Source organism: Bufo bufo, chromosome 10 (assembly GCF_905171765.1).
Source record: "Bufo bufo chromosome 10, aBufBuf1.1, whole genome shotgun sequence".
NCBI lineage: Eukaryota > Metazoa > Chordata > Amphibia > Anura > Bufonidae > Bufo > Bufo bufo.
The window spans coordinates 94,555,637-94,581,534 of NC_053398.1; the positions used below are offsets into that span (position 1 = coordinate 94,555,637).

At 42.0% G+C, this 25,898-nt stretch overlaps 1 protein-coding gene across 1 annotated transcript in view; it reads right to left on the bottom strand.

The window, feature by feature from the left end:
* Positions 1 to 1,319: 1,319 nt before the first annotated feature.
* ACTN3 (actinin alpha 3) overlaps positions 1,320 to 25,898 on the bottom strand; it is a 73,341-nt gene continuing 48,762 nt past the window's right edge. Inside the window, exons 6-21 of the mRNA XM_040409673.1 lie at positions 20,343 to 20,421; positions 17,405 to 17,486; positions 17,238 to 17,323; positions 15,999 to 16,091; positions 12,932 to 13,162; positions 12,655 to 12,802; positions 11,271 to 11,421; positions 10,574 to 10,682; positions 10,317 to 10,457; positions 6,142 to 6,324; positions 5,927 to 6,061; positions 5,104 to 5,283; positions 4,324 to 4,470; positions 3,974 to 4,039; positions 3,716 to 3,874; positions 1,320 to 2,376 (exon numbers count right to left, since the gene is read on the bottom strand). Coding sequence (XP_040265607.1) covers positions 2,218 to 2,376; positions 3,716 to 3,874; positions 3,974 to 4,039; positions 4,324 to 4,470; positions 5,104 to 5,283; positions 5,927 to 6,061; positions 6,142 to 6,324; positions 10,317 to 10,457; positions 10,574 to 10,682; positions 11,271 to 11,421; positions 12,655 to 12,802; positions 12,932 to 13,162; positions 15,999 to 16,091; positions 17,238 to 17,323; positions 17,405 to 17,486; positions 20,343 to 20,421 — 2,149 coding nt within the window. The 3' untranslated portion in view covers positions 1,320 to 2,217. The remainder of the gene's footprint in view (positions 2,377 to 3,715; positions 3,875 to 3,973; positions 4,040 to 4,323; positions 4,471 to 5,103; positions 5,284 to 5,926; positions 6,062 to 6,141; positions 6,325 to 10,316; positions 10,458 to 10,573; positions 10,683 to 11,270; positions 11,422 to 12,654; positions 12,803 to 12,931; positions 13,163 to 15,998; positions 16,092 to 17,237; positions 17,324 to 17,404; positions 17,487 to 20,342; positions 20,422 to 25,898) is intronic.

A 25,898-nucleotide genomic window follows, 5' to 3' on the forward strand; every position in this document is an offset into this window, starting at 1 on the left:
TATTTCTCATTAATGCAATTATCTAGTCAACCAATCACATGGCAGTTGCTTCAATGCATTTAGGGGTGTGCTCCTGGTCAAGACAATCTCCTGATCTCCAAACTGAATGTCAGAATGGGAAAGAAAGGTGATTTAAGCAATTTTGAGCGTGGCATGGTTGTTGGTGCCAGACGGGCCGGTCTGAGTATTTAACAATCTGCTCAGTTACTGGGATTTTCACGCACAACCATTTCTAGGGTTTACAAAGAATGGTGTGAAAAGGGAAAAACATCCAGTATGCGGCAGTCCTGTGGGCAAAAATGCCTTGTGGATGCTAGAGGTCAGAGGAGAATGGGCCGACTGATTCAAGCTGATAGAAGAGCAACGTTGACTGAAATAACCACTCGTTACAACCGAGGTATGCAGCAAAGCATTTGTGAAGCCACAACACGCACAACCTTGAGGTGGATGGGCTACAACAGCAGAAGACCCCACCGGGTACCACTCATCTCCACTACAAATAGGAAAAAGAGGCTACAATTTGCACGAGCTCACCAAAATTGGACTGTTGAAGACTGGAAAAATGTTGCCTGGTCTGATGAGTCTCGATTTCTGTTGAGACATTCAAATGGTAGAGTCCGAATTTGGCGTAAACAGAATGAGAACATGTAGCCATCCTCTGATGGCTACTTCCAGCAGGATAATGCACCATGTCGCAAAGCTCGAATCATTTCAAATTGGTTTCTTGAACATGACAATGAGTTCACTGTACTAAAATGGCCCCCACAGTCACCAGATCTCAACCCAATAGAGCATCTTTGGGATGTGGTGGAACGGGAGCTTCGTGCCCTGGATGTGCATCCCTCAAATCTCCATCAACTGCAAGATGCTATCCTATCAATATGGGCCAACATTTCTAAAGAATGCTATCAGCACCTTGTTGAATCAATGCCACGTAGAATTAAGGCAGTTCTGAAGGCAAAAGGGGGTCCAACACCGTATTAGTATGGTGTTCCTAATAATTCTTTAGGTGAGTGTAATCAGTGGGGTTCCCAGTGGTTGCACCCCCACCAAGCTAATCGTTATCCTATATCCTGTGGATAGGGGGTAACTTGATGTAACCAGAATACCTTTTTAATGATTTTTTATTCTGTGTTACCATCCTGACTAAGCACATACTGATACTTGTCTTGCTTTCCTACTAACCACAAGTCTAGTCTGTCATCTTCATGTCGCCATTCTATAAATTTGTGTTCCTATTATATAATAATTATCCCCAGTGACGTAGGCAGCTCATTTGTCTGGACGATTGGTCTTTAAAGAAGAACAATACAATCGACAACCATTAAATATTCACATTTATTTCCTCTGATATTTAGAGGAGGTTTTCTGAGAGTAGGTCAGAGAAATGGTTGACAATGTTATGTTTTAAAAAAAATGAGTTCCCGAACCATAAGCACACCACACTGGGTAAACAGGCGCATTACTAATATGTATTGGCTCAGCGAGAGTTCACCAACCTGGATACTAAGTCCCACTCTTTTTATCACTTTCAATAACCTCTGTTGCTTCAAGGATTCGTGCACATTATAAAAGTATCATTTATGCTTGCCGGAAAAGCCAAACTACAAAATCTACCTTCATGAAAATACAGCAATCCTTGATTTAAAATGTATATATACACTTATGGGGTTCAGATAATTCATTCTGTAGACATGGTGCCCTAGAGAACTCCAAATAGCAGCACAGTCCAACATTTATTTGGATCATTTCCAGTCATTACCATTTGGATGAGAGCAGTAACACAGCCTGGTGCACATTCTGGTGATACCATAAATAATTCGAGATGACTAATGTAATATGTTTTTTTTTTTTTTTTAAATAGGTAGAACTATGATAATGAATAAAGGTGCATCCAGGTTTGGTGGTTCTGGAACATAAGACTGTAGAATAATCTTAAGAATGTCAAATATTTCTAAAATTGATAATGTCACAGTGTATAACTCCATCGAGCATGAAAATGAACAAAATAAATACCCTAAATGATAAACCTTTCATTTAATGATGTTTTGATGATATATGAGGTTGACATATTTTGTTTAGTAAAGTGTATATATACATTTTATTTGGTTCTTTGCTACACTTTAGGAAGGTCATTTTGTCTTTAGATAAATGACTGAGATACAGGGAAGGGGAGTAGAGCTTGGGAACAGTCAAGGGAATCGGGGAAAGGTGTTTTTAAAGATCACTCTCTCCGTAAAGAGCACTGGAGAAGGACATATAATCTAGAGATCCAGAAACACTATCGGAACCCATGTATTTTGTCATGCGGCTGATGCAATATTCGGCTTGTTCGGGGGGCAGCTCTCTGCGAAGTTCTTCGATGGTGATGTAGTTCTGAAAATCAAAGAAGATAAGTCAGACTAATGTAACGCTGCCAACTACCAGTTTTTAACAGATAAGCTCATTTATTTGCTTACTTCACGTACATCTTACCCATACTTTTTTTTCAATTTGGAGTATCCTGGCCCGTAAACCAATCCCTCTGGTTTATTTCCATCCTGTATGTAGCACTTCCTGATGCTGTATCCAACCAATCCCATGATACTCTCCCCCTTTCTCTGCCACAGCCCAGCACCACCCCTAACAACTTCCATCTAATTTATATCTCCTCTCACCCAGCTAGTTACAAATACACCCCCCCATCATTGCCCTTACTGCTGCTTTGACACACCAACAGAGATAACATCACAGGAAACTCACTGCTCCCTGGTCTTTCTCTGGGTGCCTGGAGAAGACCAGGGAGCAGTGACTGCAGGAGAGACCACCGGACCTGCAGGTGGCAGCAGAGCAGGGGAGGCAAGTTAATTTATTTATTTTATCTCTAATGGGGGCCTGATCTTAAATCTGACATGGGGATATAATCTGATATGGCAGTCTGATCTAAAGTCTGACATGAGGATCCAATCTGGGGGTCTGATATGGGAGTCTGATCACAGGTATAACATGGTGGGTCTCATCTGATATGGATATCTGAGGTCTGATGTGGGGGTCTGTTCTGATGTGGAGGTCTGGTCTGATGTGGGGGTCTGATCTGAAGTGGTGGTCTGATCTGATATAGGGGTCTGATCTGAGATCTGATGTGGGGGTCTGATCTAAATACTGATATGTGGATCTGATCTGAGGTCTGATATGGGGATTTGATCTGAGGTCTGATATGGGGGTGTGATCTGAGGTCTGATGTGGGGGCCTGATCTGACGTCTGATATGGAGGTCTGATATGGGAGGACTGATCTGAAGTCTGATGAAGATTGGGGTCTAATTTGTGATTCTGATAAATATTGCGGTCTGTTCTAATGAAAAATTTTTTTTTCCTATTTTCCTCCTCTAAAACTAGGGTGTGTCTTATCATCAGATACATTACAAAATTACAGCTAGTTTCTTAATTATTTTAAAGGATGTTAATGCAAACCAGAAAACCCCTTTAATGTATGAGCGATTAATGTTTGTGTATTGAGTGTGAGTTGTAGATTTTTTAGCCACCTTTACTCAGGCCCTAAGTAAAAAAAAGTTGGAACACAATAAAATAATTTTGTTGGTCTGATGCGTTAAATGTTAAAATATTTTGTGGAAGTTTGGCTAAAAGGGACAACAAATCTAGGAATGGGTTGATGGATCTTTCCTGAGCTTACGATGCTATTAATATACTTCTAGGCTTGTTTTATTTTGTACCGACCTTATCGGATGCAAGGATCTTGAATGAAGCCATCACTTGTTCGGCAGTGTCTGTTTCTGCTGTCTCCCGAGTCATAAAGTCAATGAAGGCCTGGAAGGTCACAACTCCTGTGTTGTTAGAATCAACCAAAGTCATAATGCGAGCAAACTCAACTTCACCCTAGGAAATGAAGGAACCAAATTAAATAATTGTGAATAAAATATAGAAATATCGACTAAAGTCATTTACTACTAAGCTGTTTTTTGTTCACAGCCTTACCAGATCATAACCCATGGAAATCAGGCAAGCACGGAAGTCATCTGGGTCCATCATACCATTCCTCTTCTGTAGATAAAAGATAATCAACTTTTTTTTAACAATGATAGGAATTGCAGGTTCTTACATAACAAGCAACCTATTTTTTTTAGCCTTCGTTTAGCTGTTCTATGTGTTCCTTTTTCGAGTTGTGTACAGTTAGGGAAGGATTAATTATTTGAAATTACAATATCTGTGGATAAGGGATTTGATAACTTCTGTGGCAGGAAAGTTGAAATATGATATTCATCTATAAGTATGTAAAGACTAATTTTTTTTAGCCAACTTGGTCTTCATGATTTCGGACTACTCACCCTGTCAAAGTGGTTGAATGATGCACGGAACTCATTCATTTGTTCTTGGCTGATGCCCTTAGCATCACGGGTCAGAATCTGGTTCTCAACTTCATTGATGGTCCTAGCAATTGTAGTGAGGAGCTGCTCCCATCCCACACGGACGTGCTGAGAGAAAACGTAGGAGATAATATAGAAAGGAATGAGAATAGAATCAAAGAAATATTTAGCTAACTTGTTTGATTATAAAGAATTTAATGTACAGAGTTGTACGATGAAGAATGTAGTAAAGTATGTAATCTAAATAATGGGGCATACAGTAGCTTAGAAACTGTAGAATATAATATTTTCTTCAAAGATTCTTTTGTCCACTTTGGGCAATTTATTAGTAGGTTCCCCTGACAAACAACTAATCACAGCATGTCAACGTCTGGAACCTTCAGTGACCATCATCAATCTAGGGATGGACCTAGCAGCAAGTGTAAAATTTCCTTGCAGTGCCACCATGGGGAAATTAAGTATTACACAGTTCAATGGGCTGTCTAATTATGCAAAGGTAGGCTGGGTCCTCAAACCAAAAGATACTCTTTGTAGCCACTCTCCACTCTGCTATTTGGAGGAAGCCCTGAAGAGGGAATCTCCTCTAACAAAAATTTTGTATTTTTTAAAACACGATTATTGAAGTTAAGCTGATTATTGTAATATTATTATTATAACGGAACAAAATGATAGTGCAGTTATTATAAAATATTATCTTAATGTACTCTTCAAATACATGTAAGTCTTTTGTGACTTCCTTACCTCCATACTGTAGCTGGTGTGTTTGTTGTCAAAGATCAAGGACTCTTGGATGAGTTGATGATCTCCCTCAAGTTTATCAATGTTGGTCTTGTAGGAGATGATATTCTGTTCATATTGCTTAAGGTGGTTCATCTGGTCTTCTAAAGAACTGCTAATGTCCACGGATAGGCGACCAATCTCCTAAATATAGGTAATTCAACAGAAGTGTCACATGTAAAACAAAATCATCATGACCAATAGCATGGTTTACAGAAATTACATACTCTCAGTGCAAAAAATGCTTTGCTCACTTAGCATTGTGTATGGGGGTGTCTCAGCTCCTGGCATACATGTACAATCACTCTCTAAATTCAGGTTATAAGTGTCAATAAAATGTACTCAGCTGTCTCTGCATGAACCATTCATCTCCTCCGTTCTCAGGGTTGGCTTAATATTGTGTGGGAAAATTCCTATAAAATAGTAGTTAAGGGCTCCTTCTTTCATCTAACTAAAAAGGACATTTGGGTAGAGCGTCCTTTTTAGCATTACTGGGAATGTTAGCATTATTGATAACATTCCCAGTAATGCTGATTTGCTAAAAACAGCTAACTTACTGGCAACAACTTACAATACTCTTCCTATATGTACTTTCCAACTAGATGCTGGACACAATATATATTCCATCAAACTCTTTTCATAGCTGTATGGTGGGGGTGCTTAACAACTGGTAGTATAATTCACAATGTACCGTTGTTTAAAGGTTACTTGTCTTGCAACATTCAGGAGAGGACAGTGCATTAGTCTTTATATAATACCATCAAAATGTTAATGCTGTTGAACCAACCTCCATCTTGGTCTGGATCCAGGGACCAATGACATTGGCTTGTGCTGCAAACTGGCGACGCAGACGTTCGTTAGCCTGTTGACGGGCCAGCTCCTCTTGCAGGGTTTGGTCTCGGTGGGGAACCAGTTGTTTTACCTGTTGATAGTGAAAAGGTCTTAAGCATTTAAGCTTCAGAAGTATTCCTTAATATACTATTTTAAACTCTGTTTACTTACCGAATCCCACTTATTGGCAATATTAAGGTGGGTGAGGTTGGTGTATGGGTTAATTCCAGATAACTTGATTCCATAAGTCTGAGCAATTTTCTGAATTTCGGCCTGGATGCCCAAAATTGACATTTTTTCCTTGTCAGCCTCAGGGAGAGTTGCCTTGAATTGTTCATGTGCTGTAATAAGGCTCTGGAATTAAAATAGATCAAACCAATATTAACAGAATGCTTAAAATATTAAAAATGCTTTAAAGAGGACCTTTCACCTCTCGTGAAATGTCTGTTTTAGTATCTACTTGTACTCTCTGTGCAATAGCAATTTTGGAGCATTTTTTCTTATAACTCTATGTTGAGCCATTCCTTTATTATTACTGCTAGAAATTTAAAAATGAATTGCTGACTGGCCGTTACCAGTTGGGGGGGTGTCCCAGCATAGTCTGACACTATCCAACCAGAGCTGACACTGCCAGACTGTACAGTGAATTACAGGGCCAGACAACTCACCTGGCCCTGACAATCTGAATAGTGGCGCAAGCGCAGAGGCTCTGCTTATGTGTTCGAAGCAGAGACTGTTCATGCACCGCTACCCAGAAGTGTAGTGGTGCATGCACAGTTGCTGCTCCAGTCGGGGAAGCAGAGCTTCTGCACTTGGGCTAAAACTTGGAGCAGTGGCAAAGGTACAAGATTGTCAGTGCTGGGCAAGATGTCTGCCTGTCAATTAAGTGGCATGTGGGTGCTTCTTGACTTGCCGGGACAGCCCGTTGTAATCGTAGAACACACCAATACGGATATAATATTGTTCTTTTGGAAGTTCTCCTCTATGGAATACATTTGAATCCCATTTACAGTTTACATATATAATAAAAGTATATACAATGCACTCGGAAAGACCCTTTCACTTTTTTCACATTTTGTTATGTTACGGCCTTGTGCTGAAACCAAAAAAATTTAAGTTTCCCCCCATCAATCTACACTCAATACACAATAATGAAACAGTGAAAACAGAATTTTACAAACTCATTAAAAAGGAAAATCTAAAATTCTACATAGACATCAGTATTCAGACCTTTGCAATTGCAATGAGCAGGACACTGGGTCAGTGGGGTTGCTATGCAGTGGGTAAGTTTATATGTATATGAGTTCGTGACGCCAGTTGCAGCTTGCGCAGGTACTGTAGCAGGGCCCTTTAAGATGTTATGAGCTCACGTACAAGGTGAGGAATGCCAGAATGCCAGAATGCCAGAATGCCAGAGTACTTACAGGATTGCTCGCAGGGAATGGTGGTTTCTTCCTGGAGATCTGATAGTTCTGAAGATGGCTGCTTCTCTTTGTTCTTCCAGCTGAGGTAAGGGACTCAGGCTGGGATTATTGATCTTGGGCCTCAGGGAGGCTTGGATCCCTGGTTGGGGTCCCTATTTCTGGGAGCTCCTATTCACACAGCCTACCCCAACAGGGGGTGGCTGGTACACAGCCTAGAACTTTCTTTCCTCCTTCTGAAGTAGGATGTGGGAACATTCCACTGCTCCTCATATAGGGGGGAAGCTAGCCTGGAATGGTCTATTCCAGTCTAGGTCTATTAACTAACTAACTAACTAACTAACTAACTAACTGTAGACTGCCTACATACTGCTGCCACCTGCTGGTGTACATTGAGAATTACAGCATATACATCTTAAACAGTCCCAGTAGATCCAGATTATACCAATGCAATGCCAGATTGCACAGGGTGATAACACATTCACACTTTAACATCATATAGCAGGGTGACAGAGTTTTAGTGACCTACTCTGGGATGTTACACAATTACACTGGAAATGTAGCTTTGGGAGCCTCCCATTTCTCTTGATTATCTTTGAGATGTTTCTACACCTTCATTGGAGTCCATCTGTGGTAAATTCAGTTGACTGAACACGATTTGGAAAGACACAGCCCTGTCTATATAAGGTCTCACAGCTGACAATGCATATCAGAGCAAAAACCAAACCATCAGGGGGAAAGAACTGCATGTAGAGCTTACCGACAGGATTGTGTGGAGGCACAGATCTAGAGAATGGTACAAAAATGTTCTGCTACACTGAAGGTTTCCAAGAGCACAGTGGCCTCCATAATTCTTAAATGGAAGAAGAGCTGGCCGCCCTACCAAACTATGTAATTGGGGGAGAAGGGCCTTGGCAAGAGAGGTGACCAAGAACCTAATGATCACTCTGGTTTAGCTCCAAAGATCCTGTGCGCAGATGGGAGAAACTTCCAGAAGGTCAACCATCACTGCAGCACTCCACTAATCTGAGATTATGGTAGAGTGGCCAGGAAGAAACCTCAGAGAAAGATACATGAAAGTCAGCCTGGAGTTTGCAAAAAAAGCACCTAAGAGACTTTCAGACAGTAAGAACCAAAATTGAACTTTTCGGCCTCAAGCACCATGTCTGGAGGAAACCAGGCACTACCATCCCTACAGTGAAGCATGGTGATGGTAGCATCATGCTGTCGAGCATGCTGGTCAGGATTGAGGGAAAGCTGAATTGAGTGTATGGTGCAAAGTACTTACTACTGAGATATTCTTAATGAAAATCTGATACAGAGTGCTCTAGACCTCAGACTGGGCCATAGGTTAATCTTCCAACAAGATAATGTTCCTAAGCACACAGCCAAGACAACATACTGTAGGAGTGGCTTAGGGAAAACTCTGTGAGGGGCCCAGACAGAGCTTTGAGTTGAACTCAATCAAACATCTCTGGATAGACCTGAAAATGGCTGTCCACCTATGGTTCCGATCCAACCTGACAGAGCTTCAGAGGATCTGCAAAGAAGAATGGCAGAAAATCTCCAAATCCAGGTGTGCAAAAGAGTGGAGGCTGTAATCGCTGCCAAAGGTGCTTCAGCTAAGTTCTGAGTAAAGGGTCCAAGTACTTACTGTATGTCAATGAGGTATTAGTGTAGACAAGTGTAGACTGACGAAGGAAAATTATATATACAGTACAGACCAAAAGTTTGGACACACCTTCTCATTCAAATAGTTTTCTTTATTTTCATGACTATGAAAATTGTAGATTCACACTGAAGGCATCAAAACTATGAATTAACACATGTGGAATTATATACATAACAAACCAGTGTGAAACAACTGAAAATATGTCATATTCTAGGTTCTTCAAAGTAGCCACCTTTTGCTTTGATTACTGCTTTGCACACTCTTGGCATTCTCTTGATGAGCTTCAAGAGGTAGTCCCCTGAAATGGTTTTCACTTCACAGGTGTGCCCTGTCAGGTTTAATAAGTGGGATTTCTTGCCTTATAAATGGAGTTGGGACCATCAGTTGCGTTGAGGAGAAATCAGGTGGATACACAGCTGATAGTCCTACTGAATAGACTGTTAGAATTTGTATTATGGCAAGAAAAAAGCAGCTAAGTAAAGAAAAACGAGTGGCCATCATTACTTTAAGAAATGAAGGTCAGTCAGTCTGCCGAAAAATTGGGAAAACTTTGAAAGTAAGGGCTATTTGACCATGAAGGAGAGTGATGGGGTGCTGCGCCAGATGACCTGGCCTCCACAGTCACCGGACCTGAACCCAATCAAGATGGTTTGGGGTGAGCTGGACCGCAGAGTGAAGGCAAAAGGGCCAACATGTGCTAAGCATCTCTGGGAACTCCTTCAAGACTGTTGGAAGACCATTTCAGGGGACTACCTCTTGAAGCTCATCAAGAGAATGCCAAGAGTGTGCAAAGCAGTAATCAAAGCAAAAGGTGGCTACTTTGAAGAACCTAGAATATGACATATTTTCAGTTGTTTCACACTTGTTTGTTATGTATATAATTCCACATGTGTTAATTCATAGTTTTGATGCCTTCATAGTCATGAAAATAAAGAAAACTCTTTGAATGAGAAGGTGTGTCCAAACTTTTGGTCTGTACTGTATATATATTTTTTTAACATAATGTTAAAGTGAAGGGGTCTGAACTGAAGACTTTCCAAATGCATCATTTATATTTATATAGTGCATAAAATATTGGGTAACTTTCTATGTTCATTCTGCTGTTCTGATTTTCAGGCTATGTTATAGTCCAGCGTGACCTTCAGATTACTGCTGGTTGCTACTCATACCTGTCTGTGCTGCATTCTAGGACAGTTTACTTTTCAGATTACTATACCACGCCTGATGTGGTGATACTTATTTGCACTTCTCACCTGGATCTCTTCAATACTGTGTACAATGAACATATCCTGCAGATCCTCTGTAGCGCCATCCATCCAGTTATTAAAAGGAGCTGCTCTCTTGGCGAACTCCAGATACAGCTGGTCAATGGTTTCCAAAAGCTTTTCTACACGCTGGAAAAAAATATTATATCTGCATTGTAAGTTTGAAGATAACATTATCATTACATCATGTTCTTTCCTTTTAAGATAATATTGTCAGTTTCAATATTATTTATCAGTTATTTTACCTCAAGAGCATCTCTCCTCTTTTGTGTGAGGGTACCAAGAGTGTCCCACTGGTCACAGATTGCCTGGCAGCGGCTATTGACAGCAGCAGCATCATGGTAGTCAAGCTCGCTGTTGGGGCACAGAATATTAAAAGCTTTATATACAGCAACAGGAGACTGCTATGGTATGAATACATGCAACTGACAAATCAGTAGAAGGTCTGCATGAAGAACCAAGACTAGGTTTATGTAAAATATGAACAAAAGAGTATTTAAATAAATCACACACTGGTGGAAATTTACTAAAACTGACATTTCATACGCCGGGTTTCATATAAAGTCCACTAGTGTAAGATGTGATAAAATTATTAAGAGATTCCCCCCACATTACGAGAGGTCTATGCGCCACAAGCTGGAATCTACGCCAGGTTTAATCTTCATTGTTTACTGGTGTAAATTAACATAAATCTGTTGGCACCTTCCCCGCCAACCTTTTAGAAAAGTGGAGTGCGATGTAAAACTGGGAAAGGTCGCACATTGCTGTGCAAAAGTGGGCTTACAAAAAATGTGTGACTTTCTACTCCAGAAAACAGGCACAGTTTTAAGTCTTTACATACGGCAGGACTTTTTAAAGCGGTTCTCACAATTGTTCAGACAGGAGTATACAGCTACATACATCTGTCACTGACTGCAACAGAAAATGTAAGGCTAAACTCACTTCAGCTCCTGGGCAATGGCTGCAATCTGTTCCACACGGTCCTGATGGGCAGCCAGATCACTCTCAAATGCTTCATGTTTGCGCACAAGGGCTCTAATCTCCATGAGAGAAGCTGATTCATAATCTCTCTGAGAAAGCAGTTCTTCCTTTCCTGCACAGAACAGAAGGGTAGATATTAGAAGGTAAGTCTTCAATCCGGTCGTCCTACTTAGGTGTTTCATGTGTCTGTTGAGTTATTTGGAGGAAATAGTTGAAACTATAATATTGAGTAGATTGGCTTATGATACGTCCCATACGTATGCATGAGTGGTGGACAACTGGCAGCCAGTTGCTCACCCTGCTGCATTTGGCATCCTTTTTCTATCTATGTAATATACAGTATTTGTATTATCAGATTTATTAAAGAGGTTGATAGGGGGGGGGGGGTCTGATATCAGGAACCCCAACCCATATCAAGAGCATAAGTCCAAAATCCCCCATTCGCAGATTAAATTTTAGGTGGGAACATAAGGCACTGAATGTAATGTGTGGCCCTTGGATCGAGTTAAAAAGGTAAATTTTTTTCCAAGATTTACTGACCTATCCTCTGGATTAGTCATCAGTACATGATGGGTGGTGGTCCGATACCTGAGACCTGATACCAATCAGATGTTTGAGAAGGCAGCGGTGCTCCTGTGAGTGCCACAACTTCCCTGTGCTCACTAAAGCAAAGCACTGTACATTCTATAGCGGCTGTGCTTGGTACCGCAGCCCAGCCCCATTCACTTCAATTGGGCAGAGCTGCGCCTAGGCCATGTGACCAATTTACGTGTCGTCACTCGGCCAAGGAAAAGCTGGCAAAGGTCGCTGCCTTCAAGTGTTGGACCCCCACCAATCAGATACTGATGACCTATCCAGAGAATAGGTCATCAGCATTTAAGGCTCAGAAGAGCCCTTTAATGTCCTCATAATGCGGCAGAGAAATCAAAAGTCATTTTTCTCCTACTTTACTTTCTATACTATAATTGCAACCAACAACAAATTCATAAAAAAATATCTGGCATGTGATAAATCTCAGTAAATCTTTATAGGGGCCTGATCTCCATTTTTTTTTATCAAGGCTCCAAGTCCCTTCACGTAGTCATAGAATAAAATAACAAAATTCTGGTTGTCTGAAGGTGATACTGGGGGGAAATTACAGCATACAGAGTCATGCAACTGTTGCAGTGAGCCCCTTTTGGTCTGTGTGCTCCTGTATGATGCCTCCATATTGATACTGTTGCAGTCACACAACAGACCATGTCACATTTTTTTCTCAATGATTCCCACAGAATCCAAGAAATCATTAATAAATTGCATGCGGTAAGCTTTCCTATGTCATTAAATGAAGCAGTTGTCCACCTACCTCTGGTCCAAGACTCATGAAGCGTGGCCTTCTGTCTAAACTTTTCGGCCAGATGCTCCAGTCTCTCCAGTCTTCTGATCTCTAGAAGAAGCCACTCTTCATAACCCTTTTCTACTTGCTCCAGACCTTTCCAGGCATTGGCAATATCCTGATGTAAAATATCACCATAAATGATTGTTCTCAAAAATTCGGCAATAATAGGTATTTAATGTGTTTTTTATAATTGAATAAAATATGTAGCATGACTTCATTTCTCCTCTTATTCTATTATACTTACAGAAACCATCTTGCCCTCTGATGGCATGAAAGCAGGACGGTTGCTGAGCCTCAGCTTGGTTTGCAGGGTGTTAAAGTTAATTTCTAGCTGACACTTCTCCTGAACACGGGGTGGCTTGTGAACTCTTCGGTAATCTCTGAAGTCCTCCAGTTTCTTCTGCATTGCAGCCATTGATATTTCAGCAGTTCTGTTTTCCAACCATGGGATAGTACGGCGGATCCATTCCAGGAGCTAAAGAATGTGAAGAAAATGATTTTAGTTACAACATGAATAGTGGTCAGAACAGTAATGCCAGGGTCACACTGGTCCATCAGAGTACCAGTGGATCCTTTGGTGGGCCCGAGCTTTACACAAATAAAGAAGCCCTAATAAAACAAGGGGCTCTAAAAACAATATAATTTGGAGCTAACCTTGTAATAAGATCAGGAGTGGACATCCCATATGTGTAGCCTAGGCAGCAACAGAGGAGCCCGTTAAGCGAACCATCATCTTATCAAAACAACATGAAGATACCCTGAGATCTACTTTTTTTTACATGTAAAGGACTGTTTAATTACTGTCATAGCTGTTAATGGTGGATTAGAAACCATAAGTAAAGCTTGCTAGAAAGGAGCTCTATGTTAAGCTCCTCACTCTCAACAAACCAGCTGTTACATGAAAGGGTCCCACATACTTTTCTTGCAAAGTGACCCTTTGCAGTCTTTGACAGTAGGCCCGGAGGATCATTTGTAATCCCATAATTTAAAGGGGTTTCCGGTAAAACGTATTTTTACCTTACTTACCTGTTCCACACCATTCCAGTGGTCTGCGCTGCCTCCACTTTCTCCATCTTACGGTCCTAGCACTCTTTACATCTGGCTGGCTATGGGCATGGTCACATGCACCACTCCAGCTAATGACTGGCTTCGGTGGTGACATGCTGCTTGTGGCCAAATCACTGCTCAAGTGGTGCATGACCATAGCCACCCGGATGTATACAGTGCTCGGACCAGACGATGTAGAGAGCGGAGTCAGCGCAGACCACCGGAGCAGCATGGAGAAGGTAAGTATGAACCTTCTATTTCAGGGACCATGCTGCAGGAACTTGTTAAAAAAAAAAAAAAAAAAACATTTTTACCGGAAACCCCTTTAAGTGCTATCATTTCTAAGAATATTCTACTGTAAAGGTTTTATGCTCCTGATATTTGCAGTTTTTGCATATTTCTTATGTGTTCACATAAAGTGGCAGCTGTTTCCATTACACAGATTTTTCCAGGCCAAAAAAGTTGTCTGCTATATATTAAAGGAATTTTTTCGGAATTTTGATACTGACAACCTATCCTCCGGATCAGTGTGGGTCCAACACCCATGAGCCCCACTGATCAGCTGTTTGAGAAGGCACCAGCGCTCCCGTGAGGAACGCTGCCTTCTCCGCGCTTACCAAACACAGCGCCGTACATTAGATAGAGGATGTGCTTGGAATCGCACTTAGCCCCATTGAAGTGAATGGTGCTGAGCGTGATACCAAGCACAGCCGCTATACAATGTACAGAGCCGTCTTGGTAAACTGTGAGAAGGCCGCGGTTCTCACAGGAGCGTGTGTGCCTTCTCAAACAGCTGATCGATGAGGGTCCCCAGTGTCGGACCTCCACCGATCAGATACTGATGACCTATGCTCAGTATTAAAATCCAGGTAAAACCCCTGGACATAGAGAAGTTGGGGCCCTACAGAAAAATGTACAGTGGCACCCGTCCATGTTTTAGCTCATTTGTGGTAAGAGGTATACATAGATCTCACAGAACCCCATGGACTGCAAAACTTAGTTCATCTCCCCCCTTCTCCAGTAAGAGTCATGATTTGTAGGATTTTCTTTAAGCCACTCTCCACCTTACCGACTTTTCCTTCCTGGGAAAAAGTGGAACAGATCACCCTGGTCCCCATAGCAGTTGTGTGCTCTGCTTCCATGATAAGTACGCCACTGTTTGTGGTTAATACTCAATACTTTTTCAACAACCTGACTTGTCATGTTTTTTAAGAGCGTTGGCAGAACACCCACCCCTTCCCCTTCATCTATTTTATCCTGCTTTGTTTGCAGTTGTAGAGTGTGTAAGCTTCCCTTCAATAATTGGGGTTCTCCTCCCCAAGGAACCCTGTTGCAGTTGAATGGGATGTATCCTTGATAATCGTGCCCTTGTTTTCTACACTATAAGTAAATAAGCAAAGCAGCAGTACTCAATATCAGGCAGCAGCTGTAAATACCTAATTAGTTTTGGGTGTATAAAAGGAGCGACATAAAAGTGTGATCCCAATGTAATATTACCCCTCCATAAAGCCTCATTCACACGTCAGTGTTTCACGGACGTGTGCTGTACGTGTTCTCCACGGACAGCACACGTCCCCATTAATTTTAATGTGTGTATTCAGACATCAGTGTTTTAGCACGGTCCGTGGATCCATGTTTTCAGCACGGATGCATGCTCTATTTTGTCCGTGTTCACGAATCCATCAAGCCCATTATAGTCTATGGGTCCTTGAAAACCATGGATGCAACACAGATGCCATCCGTGTTGCATCCGTGTTTCACGGATTATTAGGAAAAGATGCTTTGAAAATTATTTTTCAGCTGTTCAGTCTTAGTGACAAACAGACAGCAAAAAACAGACCCACCGACCCAACACGGATCCTTCACGGACAGTTTCACAGATGCATCACTGACCACCTTCTCACGGATTTGAGCACGGACATAGACATGTGAATGAGGCTTAAAACCTTGGTAAGACCACATCTTAAATATGGGATTCAGTTTTGAGCTCCACATTATAAAAAGGATATGAGAGCTGGAGAGGACTCATAGTTGGCTGACTAGATTATTACATGGTAAGGGACTTCATCTTGCCATGAGAGGCTATAAAAAATCAGACTTTTGTGTGGTCAGTACAAATAAATGGCACATGATTTACTCATGCCAACACTCCAACAACAGCAAAGAGACATTTTTTACACGTGGAGTAATAGATCATCAATATAGGAAAGGGTTCTTTACAGTTAGTGTGGTGAAACTAAGTAGCAGTGGAGTGTTAAACTAACCTCACTTGCTAACTTTTCATATTCTTCCATCAACTTTTCATTTTCCTGGTTCACTGCAAGAACCTTACAGATCCTGTTTGCTGCAGTCTCAGCCTGTAGGAAAGAAAGATATATTTAGTAGTGTTGAGCGAGCATGCTCGGCCGAACACCAATTCAGCTCGAGCATCACTATGCTCGGCCGAATATCGCGCGTGCTCAATTGCGATGCTCGAGTCAGTGTATTTAAATCTAATTTAGCCTCTATTTCTGAAAAGTTTCTGGTGGGATTTTAACTCACAACCTTCTACATTACGGTCAAGAACCTTAACCACTACTCTATAGAGCTGCATGGCCAGTTACTAACATTTTTTAAAAAAATATGAGACATCTGCTGTATAGCAATACTTACTAGTAGTAAGCATTCACATACAGCAGAAGTCTCATTATTTTTTTTTATTTTTTTTTTATTAGTAACTAGCCATGCAGCTCTATAGTGTAGTGGTTAAGGTTCTTGGCTGTAATGTAGAAGGTTGTGAGTTTAAATCCTGCCAGAAACATTTCAGAAATAGAGACTAAATTAAATTGTTTTAGCCATAATATATATACATATAATATAATATATTATATATTCTAAATATATAATAATATATAATATATGTAAATATATTATGGCTAAAAATATATATGTTTAAATTAAATTTAGCCTCTATTTCAGCAAAGTTTCTCACGATATTTGAACTCACAACCTTCCACATTACAGCCAATAACCTTAACCACTATACTATAGAGCTGCATGGCCAGTTACAAAAAAAAAAAAAAAGAGAGATTTCTGCTGTATAGGAATACTTACTACTAGTCTCATATTTTTTATTTTATTTGTTATTTATTTATTTTGAATAACTGGCCATGTAGCTCTATAGTGTAGCGGTTAAGGTTCTTGGCTGTAATGTACCCACCAGAAACTTTTCATAAATAGAGTCAGAATTATATTTAAATACACTGAGTGTCCCAAAGCATATGTATGGACATAGCTATATATGGAGTCAGAGCAGGGACTCCTAAGCCGAACTAGAGTCCCGACACCCTCCCCTCTTCAGAGCAGGGGGTGCCTGGTTTAATGCTCGGGTGTTCTAAAGCCTCGCAAAGTGTTCTACTCGAGCACACGAGCACTTTGGTGCTCAATCAACACTAATATTTAGGTAAAATGAAGAACATCAAAATACTGCAAATAGAATTGCACATTATGAAAAATATGATTACCTGTTCAGCTCCAGCAAATGCATGGTAGAAGCAGGACACATATGTCATGATTGCCTTCTCATCTGGCTTGGGAGTGTTCACAATATCTGAAGAGAAGAATATCAATAATGTATACCATCGCACGCAGACATTTCAGTCCTCACCTTTACGTTTAATAAATCACACACCTTCTGCGTCCAACATCTTGGGAATATCCAGGTACTTTTCTGCTACCTCAAAGGCGGTGTTCAAGTTACCAATGGGGTCATCCTATAGGGGTTATCAATTAAGGTATTTTATAGCATGGAACAATAAATGTGCAAAACAGTATATCAATATTAAAGGGGTTGTCTGAGATACATGGCTGAAACTGCTAAGGACAGTCATTGGCTGCGGTGGACATGTGCTATATATCCATATTTCACTGTTGCAGTTTGTGAAGAAACAAGGACCAAGCCAGAGGTACAGAGAACACTGCTGGAGAAAGAGGTGAGTATGTGATCATTTTTTATTTTAAAGCATTTTGGGTCATTGCTTACCTTTTTTATTATCTCGGACAACCCCTTTAAGGGGTCTATCCAGCTCACGGCATAATTTTACAGATATATCTGAAATATATCTGAAAAATCTACATAAATAGATTAGTGCTAAATGCTAGTGTTAATTAAATTGTACCCACAACAATTTAGTTAATTCAGAAGGGGGTGTTCAGAGAGCTACAGTTCTGATCATTAGCGCTTCCAGGGGGCGTTGCTAGGCTCTTAAAGGGAATCTGTCACCTCGATCTTGGACTATTATCTGCAGTACTGCATGAATGGTATTGCAGATAAGGAGTCCAGATTGCTATTTTATATTGTCCTATTTCCCCCCATTACCTCTTTTCCAAAATCATGGTGACAAATTCCCTGGAAATGAACAGGGACATAAGGCCCAAGGAATGCGTATCCCCCCCCTTCCCCCCACTATATTGGCCCCACTTCATATTGACTCAATAATATTACTGTATTGTTACTTAAGGCTACTTTAACACTCGCGTTTGGTGCGGATCCGTCATGGATCTGCACAAACGCTTCCATTCAGATAATACAACTGCATGCATACGTTCAGAACGGATCTATTTGTATTATCTGTAACATAGCCAAAACGGATCAGTCTTGAACACTATTGAAAGTCCATGCGGGACGGATCCGTTTTCTATTGTGCCAGATTGTGTCAGTGAAAACGGATCCGTCCCCATTGACTTACATTCTGTGTCAGGATCCGTTTGCCTCCGCATCGCCAGGCGGACACCAAAACACTGCAAGCAGCGTTTTGGTGTCCGCCTCCAGAGCGGAATGGAGGCGGAACGGAGGCAAACTGATGCATTCTGAACGGATCCTTATCGATTCAGAATGCATTAGGGCAAAACTGATCCATTTTGGACCGCTTGTTGTGAGAGCCCTGAACGGATCTCACAAACGGAAACCAAAACGCCAGTGTAAAAGTAGCCTTAGAGAAGACTATACAAAGACTAATATTTTCAATGATATTACTATGCAAGGTCTTAAAATGATTTATATACAGTTACAATAAGCAAAAATGATTACTATACCAGGACTTAATATTACCACCATACAGTGATTAAATATTACCTCCATAATGTTACTGGAAAAAATATACACTATACAAAGACCAATATTACACTAACCCCATTTTGCTGGTACCCCCAATTCTGTGCTCTTGTTGGCCCATTTCACCCTATTACTGTACTTGCTGTGTGGCACAGTCCCCCCAAATACCTGTATTGCAGAAATAATGTCATAAAGATGGTGACCCCCTAAAAAATAGTGTCGCACAAACTCTAATGCCAGATACCATCCCCAAAACTAATAGTGCCAAATAGTGCCCATATTATGAGCTGGACATCCAGACATTAGTTGTGGCCCATACAGTAAAACGACATCCCCAACAAAATAATAGTGCCACACACAGCAATAATCTTTTTCGGAGCCGACAAAGTATTAATGCTCCCCTACAAGATAATAAAGGTGGCCATTTTTATATTTCAGTCTGGGGGCATAAGGCAGGTTATTATTATTAATATAGGGGTTTTATGAGATTTTTATATTGATCTATCCTCATGATAGGTCATCATTAGGGATGAGGGAAGCAAGCTTCGAATCCTACATCCGAAGTCGCTTCACTTAAAACTTTGGATTAATGCTGTGCGGAGAGCCGTCTCTGTACAGCATTAAAATGTACGGCCTCCGATGAGCCGAAGTCAGTTATTCCTGAAGTGTCACGAGACTTCGATGAATAACTTCGGTATTTGATTTTTAAATTGGAAAACCACTTTAAAACTTGGATCCGAACTCAGCTTCAGTTCCGAGGTACGAATCGGTTTGGATCCAAGTTTTAAAACGGTTTTCCAGTTGAAAAATTTAATACTGAAGTTATTCACTGAAGTCTCGCAAGACTTTGGGAATAACTGACCGTCTCATTGGATGCCGTACATTTTAATGCTGTACAGAGACATATATCATTAATCCGAAGTTCTGAGTGAAGCGACTTCGGATCTAGGATCCGAAGCTCACTTCGCTCATCAAGTCATCATTGTCAGATCAGACCCACGACTGCTACCCTGGACCCCCATGATCAGCTGTTTGAGGATGCGTTGTTGCTCTTGTAAGTGACGCTGCCTCCTAACAGCTCACCAAGCGCAGTGCCATCCATTGAATAGCAGCTGTGCTTGGTATTGCACCTCAGCCTCATTCACATGAATGGGACTGAGCCGTGCCTAGGCCACGTAACTGATAAACGTGACATCATTGGCTTCTGCAAACAGTTGACCGGCAGGGTTGCTGGTAGTCAGACCTCCGCTGATCTGATATTGATAACCTGTCCTGAGAATAAACGTTTTCACATGTGTTTAACTTCCTGACATTAAACGTGGTTTCTTAGGCATAAAGCATCTGACAGACTATACAGAAGTATACAGATAGATTCAGTATATTTCAGAATTACTCTGAACCTTTGGAAACTGCGGATTCTGACTTGAAGTCTAGTGAAAGTCCAGCAGGAACATGTACAAAATCAGATGTCCTTTCCCCTAGTAACGATGACGAGTATGGTCAAAGCTTTCTGTACCTTTCTCAGTTTGGAGTAGTCAATGAGGTCAGGCCTGTGTCTATGGATGAGGGCACACAGTGCAAGGCCATCCTTCCAGCTTTACAGAGGAGAAAAGGGAAAGAGAACAAGGGTGAGTAAGCTTCTGAGACAAAGGACTACTTGCACAGAGGATACATATAATTTATACAGCGTCCACTGGTGCTTAAGAGAAGGAGTAGAAAAAGAAAGGTACAAAGTGCACAAAATTTAAGAAAGAATTAATTCCAGAGTCTGACCCCTAAGTATAGGTCATCAATATTGTACTCCCAGATAACCCCTTTAAAACATGAATTCATGGTACTCATACATTTATAGAACACAGAAATGCACTTTAACAATGATGTAGAAAGGTTGGCATCATCCTAATAGCTCTATACACAATATTCAAGATATTGTGTGGCACAGTAAAAAATCACTGTAATATACATATGGAGCAGTTTTTAAAGGGAACCTGTCATCAACTTTATGCTGACCTCACTGAAGGGAGCATAAAATAGTGACAGAAATGCTGATCTCAGCGGTGTGTCACTCATCAGCTAAAAGTGAGTGGTTGCAGAGAACCAGCATCATAATCATTGCAGCCCCGGCCTTGAAAAGAGTCAAATCTACTTGAGAAGAGTCATGGTTATTCCTAATCTCCTGCTCTCTCACCCATCTGCTGATGATTGGCAGTTCTCTACTAGACATAAAGGGAGAAAACTAGGTAGATGTCACGGGAGCCAGGAAACCAGACCACATGCATACGCAGGTAAAATAAAGTTGTTTATTTAAAGGAACATAAACATTCATCAGGGACAGTGAGGTTAGGAAGAAGCCGGTCAAGTCCAATGCAGGTAGTCGTCCAAGTGGAATCAGGTCCAAAGCGGGTAGTCGTCCAAGCCGGGGTGAGGTACGTCTGCCGATGCGGGGTCGAGAGCCAGAGGAAACGTCAGCCGGGCCGGATCATACACAGGAACACACAAGATGCTCAGACTGCCTGATATGCACCTTGAAGCACAAACGCAAGGGCAATGAACCTGAAGCCTGAGCAGACTGATATAGTTAGGTGTTGCAACATCATCACTGTGCGATGCCCAGGCAGCAGGCAAGTGATGATGCACTCAGAGGTTATAAGAGACTGCAGTCAGCACATGTCCAAAATGGCAGCCACCATGAGGACAAGGTAAGACCTTGACAATACCCTCCCCTCAATGTCCCCTCCTCCGCGGAGCTAATAATTGTTCCTTTGGAAAGCAGGCATGGAAAGCACGGAGAAGGGCGGGCGCCCGAACATCAACGTTGGAAACCCAGGAGCGCTCCTCAGGACCATAACCTCTCTAGTGAACCAGAAATTGGACTTAACCTCAGAGCAGATGAGAATCCAGGATGCTGCTAATCTTATACTCCTCATGATTGCCCACAGGAATGGGACAAGGGCGAGGAAGTGAAGCGGTATAGCGATTGCAAACCAGTGGCTTCAAAAGCGAGACGTGGAAGACGTTGGAGATACGCATGCCAGGAGGAAGGTCAAGGGCATAGGCAACAAGGTTGATCTTATGGAGGATGCGAAAAGGTCCAACAAAACGGGGGCCAGTTTCGGAGCAGGCACCTTGAGGTTGAGATTAAGAGTCGATAACCACACCCTCTCCCCAACTCAGTACGAAGGATCAGGCAAACGCCTCTGGTCAGCCTGGAGCTTCTGACGCTGTGCAGAAACCCGTAACGACTCTTGAATCCGCACCCAATAGGAACAGAGGGCACGAAGATGATCCTCCACAGCCGGAATGTCCTGTGGCAAGAACGACTCAGGCAACACAGAGGGCTGGAAACCAACATTTGCCATAAACGGAGACATTCCGGAGGATGAGTTGATGGCAGAGTTCCTGGCAAACTCCGCTCAGTGCAGCAGATCAACCCAATTGTCATGATGGTCAGAGATATATCAGCAGAGAAATTGCTCCAGGGCTTGGTTTTTGATGCTCAGCGGCACCATTAGACTGCGAATGGTAGGCTGAGGAGAAGGAGAGGTGAATAACCAACTGATAACAAAAGGCATACCAAAACCTAGAGACAAACTAGCTCCCGCCATCTGAGACAATCTCCTTAGGCAACCCGTGTAAACTGAAGACCTCCCTGGCAAACACAGAGACTAGCTCCTGAGCGGTAGGCAGCTTCTTAAACGGAACACAGTGGTACATCTTGGAGAACCGATCGACAATGAGGATAACCGTGTAACCTTTGGATGCAGGAAGTTCCACAATAAAGTCAGGGATGCTCCCAGGGACGCTCCCCATTGGGAATGGGATGCAGTAGACCCAAGGGTAGGCAGCGGGAAAATTTGTTCTGCGCACAGACAGAACACGCAGCCACATACGCGGCAACATCAGTGCGGAGAGACCACCACCAGAACTGACGTGAAACAGCCCAGGACATCTGGTTCTTACCAGGATGACCGGCAGTCCTTGAATTGTAGTATGTGCGCAGCAGCTTGATGCGCAACCCCTCAGGCACAAAACATTTGCCAGCAGGTCTCACCGTGGGTGCATTGGACTGAGCAGCCAAGATCCGTTTCCCAAGAGGAGAGGTCAAGTTGGTGCAGATAGCAGCCAGGATATGATCGGAAGGTATGACTGGTGTCGGCATGGAGTCCTCCCTGGACAACTCAGAATACTTGCGAGACAAGGCATCAGCCTTAAAATTCTTGGAGCTGGGCACTCAGAGGTTATAAGAGACTGCAGTCTACACATGTCCAAAATGGCAGCCACCGTGAGGACAAGGTAAGACCTTAACAGTAGAAGACTGTCACTCATTAGCAGGTGGACAGGAAGAGCAAGAATTCATGAATAACCATGACACTTCTCAGTTCGTGACTGTTTTCCAGGCCTAGTCTGCAATGACTGTGATGTTGGTTCTCGGCAACCACTTACTTTTAACTTATAAATGACAGACTGCTGAAATTAACTCACCTGTCTCTTCTTTATACTGCCGTTAGTATGGACAGCATAAAGTTGATGACAGGTTCACAATGTCATATCAAATCAGAAAAAGTCATTGAAATGTCAATTTTTTTTTAAACTCTTTAAGTGTCAAGCTAAGGATTGTTGCATCGGTATAACGTTAAGAGGGTTTTCCAAGATAGTTAAAAATCTCAGCCATGCCTTGAATGCTGTAAGATAAAAAATAATGGTATAAGTGCATCTTTTTCTAGAGCAGAAAACTGCAACATGCAAGTATACGGCACTTGACCACTGCAGCCAACCACTGTTCTTGGTGGTATACCACTGAGGACAGTGATTGACTGCAGGAGTCATGTGCTGTATACCTGCATGTCACCACTGCAGTCTATAAATAAGAAGCGGGAGAAGGACCGGACTGGTGGCACAGAGAGTGATGCCAGACAAAAAGGTAAGTATACCATAGTTCTATTTTATGGCATTTGGGGACATGTCTGAGATTTCTAATTATCTTGGACAACCCCTTTAATTAACATAATGTGTTCTAACACAGTAACTATGAGGATCCAGCCCTTGAAGGGTTTGCGCCTGGGGAGGGGGCATCTTTACAAATGGCTTGGAGTGATATAAAAGAAGGGATACTGACATACTGACCCTCGTTAATCTCACCACCATTTCGATGCTTAGTGAGTCCTTGCTGTTCTCTACTTCCTGATCCTGGCTTGACATTCAGGAAATGCCAGAGATTCCTAGGTGTCAGGTTTGGACCTATAGGTGCTGAAGAACCAGTGATGGTGAGTATCCCTTCCTTTATTTTTTTATACCACTCTAAGCTGTTCTTAAAGAAATCCAACTCTTCCACAGCCAGGCAACCCCTTTTGATTGGCTGAAGATTGAGCCAATTATTGGGAACAAACTCTCATACTTCTTTCGTACAACACCCCCATTTGCATGTGTAAACAATATACGTGCAGCTATGCAATATGCAAAATGAATGGGGGCCAAACAATCGTAATAGTGATCATTCTTGCATCTGTCCTGTGAAAGACCTTTTAAACAAGTGCCAATTGACTTATGTCATCGATTGGCACTCATTATTGGCATGGCCCATCAAACAGGACCCATAGGCACAGTTTAGTTAATCTAAATGCTGATTAGGTTCCTCAGGAATGTTCTCAATAGGAAATATTAGGCTCTGAAAAGTTCTGCATATTTTACTTGTTTTCTGGCATCCCAGATATAAAGAGAATGACATTAGCTACACTGTGGGGTAAAAATAGTTGTCCTGACTGATGTCAGCAGATGCGCTCTGTAGTTCCCTCTCATAAGCGAATTCCAGAGACGGTTGTCAAAAGGCAGAGCTTATTACAGCAGCCAAAATCAGGACAGGAATGGAAAGCGGTCTTTGATCCTGGTTATTGGGAAAGAAGAATGTGTGAAGAGTTTAGAGTCTTGGCACCTTGTAAATCTGTCGCTTTGTATAGTGAGGTAAATGTTGGTTGAATTACTCACAATTTGTGTAAAAGGTCTGGAACAGTTAAATGAGAATTTCCTCCAAAAATGTATATGTAGACACAAAGCACAGTAGGAATGAATATACATGGGCTAAGAACTTCTACAACAGTAAGCTGGATCCAGCACAGCTATCTATAAGGCCTTATTCACACAGTGCAATTTTAGGCTTTGCCCACAGGGTACGAATTTGAAGAAACTCCATGGCAGAAATCTGAAACTAAAACGTGGATTTCTGCGATGATTGGTTAGTGGACCTGCACATGTATTAGGCCCATTGTAACACAATAGAGCTAATCTGTGGCAACAACGAACCGGTTGATTTTGAAGGGAACCTGTCACCACAAATAGCTGTGCAATCTGCAGGCAGCGTGTTATAGAGCAGGAGGAGCTGAGCAGACTGATATATAGTTTAGTGGGAAACGATTCAGTAAAATTTGTAAATTAGAAGGCATGTTTGCAGTGGTGCGGGTGCAGGGTGCACTAGCGGTAGCACGGATCCAGCAGGCTGTTCCCGCACCGGAACGACCTGCCGGAGAAGGCTGTTGCAAGTGTGAAAGTAGCCTTACAGGATCATTACATCCAGGATATTGATGAGCAAATCCATTTGTCTCATCACCAGGAGTTCTTCACCTGCAGGGGGTTGTCCCCACTGCTGCAGCAGGCCCCCCTGCCGCTTGATTGACATCTCACCTATCCCTGACAATCTCATGCTTGTGTTGCTGCTGTGTTCATGCGCCACTACCCAAAGTGTAGCAGCTCATGCATAGTCGCTGCTCCAGTAGCGGAACCAGAGCCTGTGCATTTGCGCCGCTACTTGGAGCAGCAGCGCATGCACAGGATTTTCAGGGCTGGACAAGATGTCTGGCCCTGTCAATCAAGCCGTAGTGGGAGCTTCTTCAGCAGCAGGGACAGCCTCTCACACATGAAGTACTCTTGATGAGACAAATCAGTTTGTATGAATCGATTCACTCATCTCCATTCCAGGGCTTGTATATCTTTATAAATAAGGTTGTGCAATGATCAGGTAAAATATAAAAAGCTTGTATTATAGTGTCTGTGTCCTGCAGATGAAGTAGGGGCCCGTGAG